The sequence below is a fragment of the Hibiscus syriacus genome, unplaced genomic scaffold (genome assembly GCF_006381635.1).
Source record: "Hibiscus syriacus cultivar Baekdansim isolate YM2019G1 unplaced genomic scaffold, ASM638163v2 tig00110050_pilon, whole genome shotgun sequence".
Taxonomy (NCBI): Eukaryota; Viridiplantae; Streptophyta; class Magnoliopsida; order Malvales; family Malvaceae; genus Hibiscus; species Hibiscus syriacus.
The window spans coordinates 912,754-920,492 of NW_024062576.1; the positions used below are offsets into that span (position 1 = coordinate 912,754).

General features: G+C 33.7%; 2 protein-coding genes across 3 annotated transcripts; one reads left to right on the top strand and one right to left on the bottom strand.

Moving 5' to 3' along the window:
- The first annotated feature begins 1,163 nt into the window (after positions 1–1,163).
- LOC120214063 (bifunctional monothiol glutaredoxin-S16, chloroplastic-like) lies at positions 1,164–3,061 on the top strand. The gene is made up of 2 exons (XM_039212059.1): positions 1,164–1,646; positions 2,494–3,061. Exons 1-2 carry the CDS (start codon positions 1,248–1,250, stop codon positions 2,995–2,997), a joined length of 903 nt encoding a protein of 300 aa, XP_039067990.1. The 5' UTR covers positions 1,164–1,247; the 3' UTR covers positions 2,998–3,061.
- Positions 3,062–3,724: 663 nt separating this feature from the next.
- On the bottom strand, positions 3,725–7,491 carry LOC120214064 (acyl-coenzyme A oxidase 4, peroxisomal-like). 2 transcript variants are annotated; one of them, XM_039212060.1, is made up of 13 exons: positions 7,398–7,491; positions 6,989–7,093; positions 6,255–6,361; positions 6,067–6,144; positions 5,853–5,976; positions 5,652–5,725; positions 5,505–5,564; positions 5,273–5,382; positions 4,767–4,926; positions 4,578–4,654; positions 4,315–4,486; positions 4,128–4,220; positions 3,725–4,004 (listed from the first exon to the last, which is right to left on the bottom strand). In XM_039212060.1, the coding sequence occupies exons 1-13, from the start codon at positions 7,420–7,422 to the stop codon at positions 3,873–3,875; spliced, it is 1,317 nt and encodes a 438-aa protein (XP_039067991.1). In that variant the 5' UTR covers positions 7,423–7,491; the 3' UTR covers positions 3,725–3,872. The 2 variants fall into 2 exon arrangements, with proteins under 2 accessions (XP_039067991.1, XP_039067992.1); XM_039212061.1 differs by lacking the exon at positions 4,128–4,220 and having other exon boundaries at positions 3,885–4,004; positions 4,275–4,486.
- Positions 7,492–7,739: the final 248 nt, after the last annotated feature.

The window sequence follows — 7,739 nt, forward strand, 5'->3', positions numbered from 1 at the left end:
TTTAATTACATCATTATATACTATTTCCCTAACTTCAAACCCTAAATCATAAATCTTAAGTTAATGTTTAGTGTTTAAGGTTTAGAGTTTATGGTTTAAAGATGATAAGGCTATGGTGTATGATTTAGGGTTTATAATTTAGGGTTTTAAGTTAGGGGTAGGGTATAGAATGATGCAATTGAGCAACTTCCAGGGTTAAATTGATGCGAAAATACGATATGAGTGAAAATGATAAATTTAATCTATTACATGGGTAAAGTTACCCTTTTACGTATTTATTATTATTAGATTGCTTTTATCGCATTTACATTCAATTTGTGTTCATAAAAAAAAGGAGATGACATTCCTATGTAGAGAAGAAATAGAAGGGATAGACTTCCTACATGTGGATGTGCAAATTCCATGGTTTCTTCTCAAAATAGGGAATATCCCTTAAAAAATAATCCAAAATAAACTAATCAACAATAAAAAGGATAGTACTTTAAATTTTTGACTCGAATTTGCAAGTTTCACTATCACGACAACGTATAAGCGATTAGGTATTAGTTTTGGGCGTTTTGAGGGTACTTACCATTCCCTACACGTAATCGACTTTCTAACCTAAAATGAATCTTTAATAAAATGCATACCAACTTTTGTATTTAAAGTTTTTTTCTTAAAATTGTTTAAAAAGACGTTTTTTTAAGTATTCGACCTACCTAACCAAAAGGTGATTGTTACTTCTAATCAAATTTATTCTAAAATCTAATTTTTTTCTCAAAATAAGTGTAACTTGATTTTTCATTTTAAAACGTTACGACAATTACAATATTTAACTTATGACTTAAATTCTAAATTTTAATATATTAAAAATAATAAATTATTTATAATGTTTAAAAAAATAAACCTTTTAGAAAAAAAGGTATACATATAACATAAAATTTTGATTTTGTTTCTTTAATATAGAATTTTAAAAAAAAATAATATGAATCTTTATCTTTATAGTAGAAATAAATTTAAAATTAATATAGAAATTTTCTTTTTAATATTAATAATATTATTATAAAATTTAAACTTAATATTATAATCTTATTAATTTATAATTTAATAATAAAATAAATAAATATCACATGTCTTGAAAAAAATGAGAAATCCGAAACATCTTTGCTTATTTTGTTACGAGTTCAAATTTGGAGTCCCTTCCAAGCTTCAAGTTCCCAGCACCAACAGAAGAAAAATTATCCAATTTCACAAAACCATTGTTCCCAATGGCCGCCTTCAATAAGCTCTCTCCCCTTTTCACCTCCTCTTCTTCGCTTCGCAGATTCTCTTCTCCTCCTACCCAAAATACCCCTATACTTTCCTTATATTCACCCTTCACCCCTGCCCTCTCTTTCTCTTTCCCTTCCCTTTCTCTAAGACCTCACCTCTCCACTAAAACTCCCTCTTGGGTAATCGCTTCCGCTATCAAGAACCTCTCTGAGATCCAATCTGTTCCTGTCCCCGCCACTCCCGAGGAATTCGCCTCTAAGTTCCCTTCCGATGCCGGAGTTTACGCCGTTTTTGATCGGAACGACGAGCTTCAATTCATCGGCATCTCGCGTAACATTGCTGCCAGCCTTTTTACTCATCAAAAATCAGTGCCGGACCTTTGTTGCTCCGTTAAGGTGCATTTTATAAATATTCTTCCTCTTTAGTACTACTACTTTTTGAGAATTTGTCACTACGGTACAATACATAATGTCCATAACAGCTTTCAATTTGCCGGTGCTGGTTGTTATTTTTATCCTTTGGGTTCTGATTGTTGTGTTTGGGAATTAATGAGTAAATCAGTGCAAGGTATTTAATTAAAGAACTGAATGACATTAATTTGAGCTTTTTAAGTTCTGGTTCGATGGATAGGATGGGATGTTTGAACCAATGTCATGCAGTGTAGTCTAAGTAAATGTGCAGCTTGTTTAATTTTGATTTTTGGATGGATTTGCTCATATATTTAGTTCATTAATGTTTACAAATTTCTGATTGTTTTCCTTCACAGTTTAGTTGCCAAAAGTTCATTGCTATTTGTAAGTTGGTGGATCTAGTTGTTTCAAAACTGTTCCAATGGTTTAGTGTTTATCAATGTGCTGGAATTTGATTGTTCAATGACAAGGTATCAAGGTGAATGATCTTTTTCAGAATTGTATTCCTCTTGCAAAATGATTTCAAAATCGAATGTTATGCCACCAGATTGGGTGGTTTGTATGTAAAATTTGTAGGTTGAGAACTTCCATCATGAACCATCCTTGAGGCTTGAATAGATTAAGCAGCAAATGCTTCCAATTCTGACTGAGCTAGTTGAGTTGAAATCCCACCGGACTTTGTTATTCTTAGTGTATTCTTTTTTGGTCAAATTGTATAAAGGTCATACAGATACAATTTGACCTTTTCTCTTAATCCTCTTTGTTGAGAGGTCATGTTATGGTAAAACTGCTCGTGTTTATTCTTAATGTATTCGTTTCAAGCATTGTGTAGGTCGGTGTAGTCAATGAACCTGATAGAACAGCTTTAACTCAAGCTTGGAAGTCATGGATGGAAGAGCATATACAAGCCACAGGAAAGGTCCCACCAGGCAATGAAACAGGAAACACCACATGGGTCAGGCAGCCCCCGAAAAAGAAGGCAGATCTCCGTCTTACACCCGGTCGTCACGTACAATTGACGGTTCCACTCGAAGAACTCATCGATAAGTTGGTGAAGCAGAACAAGGTAGTGGCCTTCATTAAGGGGTCAAGAAGTGCACCGATGTGTGGATTCTCGCAGAGAGTAATCGCCATTCTCGAAAGCCAAGGAGTGGATTACGAGAGTGTCGATGTGCTGGATGAAGAGCATAATGGTGGATTGAGGGAGATACTGAAGCAGTATAGTAATTGGCCCACATTCCCTCAAATTTTTGTGAATGGAGAACTGGTTGGAGGGTGTGATATATTGACCTCCATGTACGAGAAGGGTGAGCTTGCTGGTTTGTTCAAACAGTAACGGGTTTCAATTTTCCTCTCGGCACTGTCAACTATGATAGCGCGTGTCTATTAGTAAACTGTCTGTAATCTTTATCTCTATTATTATAAAATGCTGATTATGATATAGGTTGATCCAGGACTTAACTTTGAAATAATTGAAGTATTTTTTTTTAAACAATTGAAATTAATATAATTGAAACTGTTTTAGCCTGTTTTACAATTTTATATAATACTTAAATGAAATAATTATAAATGGCTATATGAGGATGAATACAAAACTAATAAATCTATACAATATCTTTTTCATTTAAATTAACTTTTAAAGATGTTTTAAAATCTGACTTATTACATAACTATGGGTAAATTACAAATTTACTACTTCAACTATCATTTTCTGTACCAGTACAAAAGATAAATCGAAGATGGAAAAAATATTATTAAAAACATTAAAATGTACTCGTATTAAAAGAACAATATGAATGCAACGTGAATATATGATTGATTTAATTCGTCAAATTAATATTAAACATTATTATGTTTTGTATAAAAGTTTATATAAATTTGTTCACTTTGAACACAAATTATAATATTTATTAGATATATTTAATGTTATCAAAATTGAATCATTGTGTTCAATTATGTAAAGAGGCGACATGAGACTCGATATGAAAATGTTAGTACCAAAATAAAAACACAGCAATAGATGGATGACTATCTAATAGCTTATCCAATAAAAATACCAATACTGTATCAATTATGTTTTTCAATTAATTTATTCAACTTGTTCAGTAACAAAGTTGATCAACTTTGTCCAACATCAATTCCTTTTTCTTTTTCCAATTATTTTATAATCACTCATACAGAGGGTAAAGGAAGAAAATTCACACCAAGCTTTCACAGGCGGCTTCGCTGGGTCGATAAGGCTGGCTTAAAACTGGCAAAGCCAGTGATTTCCCTGCCAGTTACCAAGCTGTTGATGTCATACGTGCCTTCGTACGTATAAATGGGTTCCAAATCACAGAAAGCCTGCATCATCACCAAACCAAGAAAACTCGAAAGATGTTTCCACAAAAATTCTCTTTTGCTTCGAAATTGTTATATTTTAGCAGAAATGAAATCGAAAGTGATTTTGTGGTGAGAGTAGAGAACCTTGGCAACAAGAAAATCAGCCAAAATTCCGTTGCCACCGAGTAACTCCCGTCCTAGAGCAACTGTCTTTCTTGCCGTCGAGGTAATCCAAGACTGAAGATCATATAACAGTTTGTCATGGCTGAGAATCCAAAACAAAACCTTAACATGAAATCATGATCTTCCTATAGTTTAAATTGTCCAATACCTTTCCCAAGCTGGCCTGACCTGGAGTCATTTTACCTGCTTCGTACAATTTGCAAAGACGCCAACCGACAAGGGTCATTGCTTGGATATTACCCAACATCTGAGTAAGTTTCTGCTGGTTAAGTTGGAAGGCCGCCAACGGTGCTTCGAACTGTTTCCTCTCCTTCAGATACCTACATCATAGCAAAATGCAGATCATGTCATCTTGCATTCTTGAAATGTTATTTCCCGAATTCAAGGAAAAAAACAGAATTCATGCAATACCTGACACACATATCATAAACACCCATCGATATGCCAACAGGTTGCCATGCAACAATTACTCGAGAAACAGCCAATACCTGCTTTCCATGATGGAAATTCATACATGCATTATATCGCATAAGATCCAGCAGGATAAATATAATGGTTAAGTTGAGATATGATATTTTGAGGAAGGTTATTACAACAAACCTTGCTTGTATCTTGAAACGAGTTCACACCAGGTAATCTGTCCTGATCCGGAACAAAGACTTTCTTTAAGAGAATATCTCCATTTTGAACAATTCGCAATCCAATCTTGTTTGGTATTTTTGTAGCCGTCAATCCAGGGGAATCCTTCTTAACTAAATATCTGAAACGGAAGGTAAAAGCATTTAGTGATCAAGTAAAAAAGAGCAGGCAATGAATCTACCCACCTTACAATTAGCAATCTCAATGTTTCTCTCTTAGGTTATCATTTCAGTAAACTTGGGAAACAATGGCTCATGCCCATAGTAAAATTTCAAGGTCTGCAAATAACTTCAAATGATATTTATTCGCTGCAAATTGATTTTGGATTCTCATTTTATATCTGCTAATACTAATACTTTGTAGTTTCCGGTGAACATATGATCATGTCTATCTTTGAAGCCGTTAAATGAATTAATTTGTGTGCAAGACCAAGCACTAAACACTTTCTCGTATGCTGTTTCACTTGCCCATTTATCTGGTTGGTTGTAGTATTCCTGGCAAAGATAACCAATACATCTGCAAAAGTGCTGTTTCCTATCCAGCGTTTTTGTCCCTCGAGTATCCAACCTCCTTCGACCTGAATGTTTGAGATGAAAGCAAAAATGATATAACAAAAAAGTTAGAATTTTGATCAGTGGTTGAAATTAGCTATATTAAACGAATATATGTGAAAACTATAATACAAGGTTGTGGATAGACCTTTGTTGCAGTTGTATTCAGAGAACTCGCATCACTTCCATAGTCAGGCTCAGTCAAAGCCTAAAGATAACATTAAGTTTCTTAAATTATGGCTCAAAAAGACACTAAGGATCAACCAGGAAGTTAATGCCCAAAAAAAACACCTACCCAACAAGCTATAGTTTTTAACTGTGCCAAAGAAGGTAAATACTTCTGCTTCTGTTCCTCTGTCCCGCATAATGCTATCATTGATGGTCCAGACAAGTGTAGAAGATCGTGATTAGTTGTTTAGCTTTTTCTAAAGAAAACCATAACAAACTGAATCCATAAATTAAAAAAAACTATAGAAAGTCGTTTCACAGATCTCACCAATGGTAAGCATGGCTAGAGATGAATGCACCAAGATAAAAGTTGAGCAACTTGCATCGACCCTAGCAATCTCTGCACTTGCAATAGCACTTGCAGTAAGCGAGAGACCAGGGCATCCATAACCCTGCAAAATCAGTAATAACAAAACATCATACTTAATTTCCACTTCCAAGGAACAAATAAGATAAAAAACAGAAACCCAGATATGACTAACCTTGATGGTACCACCCGCAATACTAAGAGCACCGAGCTTGGGAATAATTTGGAACGGAAACTCCGCCTTCTCCCAATACTGAGAGAAAATTGCATATCAGTTGCTAAACATCACAGCATTTAATTGTCATCTACCAAACCAAAGTCATCAATCCATGTTGTGAGAAAGGTTCATTATTAGAAAGATACCTCTGCCATTATAGGAGCTACTTCTTTTTCCATACACTCTCTTACTTTATTACGGATAGCCTTCTCCTCAGGCCTCAATAGATCATCAAATTGATAATAATCAGAGGCTGAATTGTTTCATAAGTGCAAAACATGCACATAATTAGAATTTGAGAAAACCCATGAATCATGGATGAGTCTAAAATACATCCCATTAGTATAAGACTAGAAAAAGGCAGAAATCGATTGTAGCAAGGGAAAAAAAAACTTACCAAGAGCATAACTTTTTAGAGTAAATTAGGTAACATTCTAGGTTGAAACTGAAAATATTAGGTGTAAACTGCATAACTATTCCGGTTACTACCTAAAAAGTTACCGTCAAGACATTCTTGGATATAACCGAAATTATTACCAATCAAATAACTTTTTAGAGTAGACAAGTAAAATTTTACGTTAAAACCTGCCACAATATAACATTCTCAGTTATAACCAAAATTATTACCAATTGTATAACTTTTTAGGTTGGACAAGATAACATTTTAGGTTAAATCCCATCGTAAATTAGCCTTAAGTTAAGCAGCGGCACAACAGAACTACCCATTAATCATTTAATAATCAGAAGCAATAATCTGTTCTTCTCCAAAAAAAAATGATAAAAATTGACACCATTTTCAACAAGTCCGAATGCACAAACATAAGCAACATATGTAGCAGAGGTGAAAACAAGAGAACAATGTAAAAAAAAAAAATAATACCAGCAGAAGGAAAATTTGATGCTGGAGTAGCCTGAGGGAATGCAACGGAAACATCCAAAGGTGGGGAGTAATAATAAGAAGGCTTGGAACTTTTGTCAGTTTCATCTGCGAGAAAACAAAGCCAACAAATTTATTAGACTAAGCAAATACAATAAATTATATAAAAAAAAACTAATTTTGTTTTTTTTAATTTAAAATATCCAAGATTTCATATTTACATGTACCCATAAAGAATATTCTGTAAAACTCCGATAAAAAATGCTAGGATTTGTTTAATATTCTAGAAAATTAGTAATAGATGTTCCCTGTGCCGTTTAAGAGCAAATCTAAAATCAAACGGGGCGAAAGATTGTAAAATAGACGGGGGAAAAACTTTTGCAAGATTAACTTCGTATAAAGGAAAATGAACCTTGATGCTGGGATCGAACAGTCATGGTGATCAAATGAGAGTTTTGATTTATCAGGAAGGTAGGAGAAAGACAGAGTTGGCACGCAGACTTAGGATTTCAAATATATAAAAAGGGGGATGATCATGAACACGTATGCTCAAAGATATTGATAACTACGGAGAATTGAGAAAATTACTCTGGTGGCCATATATTTTTGAAGTATTTTATTTTGGTCATTTATTTTAAAATTATCACGTATTGGTCATTTATATTACCAATTTATTCTATTTTGATCACTTATGTTATTAATCAATTATATTTTAATCTTTTATGTTATCAATTTATTATGTTTTGGTCATTAG

Coding starts and splice junctions, on each gene's coding strand:
- LOC120214063 (XM_039212059.1), top strand. CDS start 1,248: ATGGCCGCCTTCAATAAGCTCTCTCCCCTTTTCACCTCCTCTTCTTCG. Junction 1,647..2,493: donor ACCTTTGTTGCTCCGTTAAG/GTGCATTTTATA, acceptor AGCATTGTGTAG/GTCGGTGTAGTCAATGAACC.
- LOC120214064 (XM_039212060.1), bottom strand. CDS start 7,422: ATGACTGTTCGATCCCAGCATCAAG. Junction 5,726..5,852: donor TCTAGCCATGCTTACCATTG/GTGAGATCTGTG, acceptor CATCAATGATAG/CATTATGCGGGACAGAGGAA. Junction 5,383..5,504: donor TGAATACAACTGCAACAAAG/GTCTATCCACAA, acceptor TCAAACATTCAG/GTCGAAGGAGGTTGGATACT.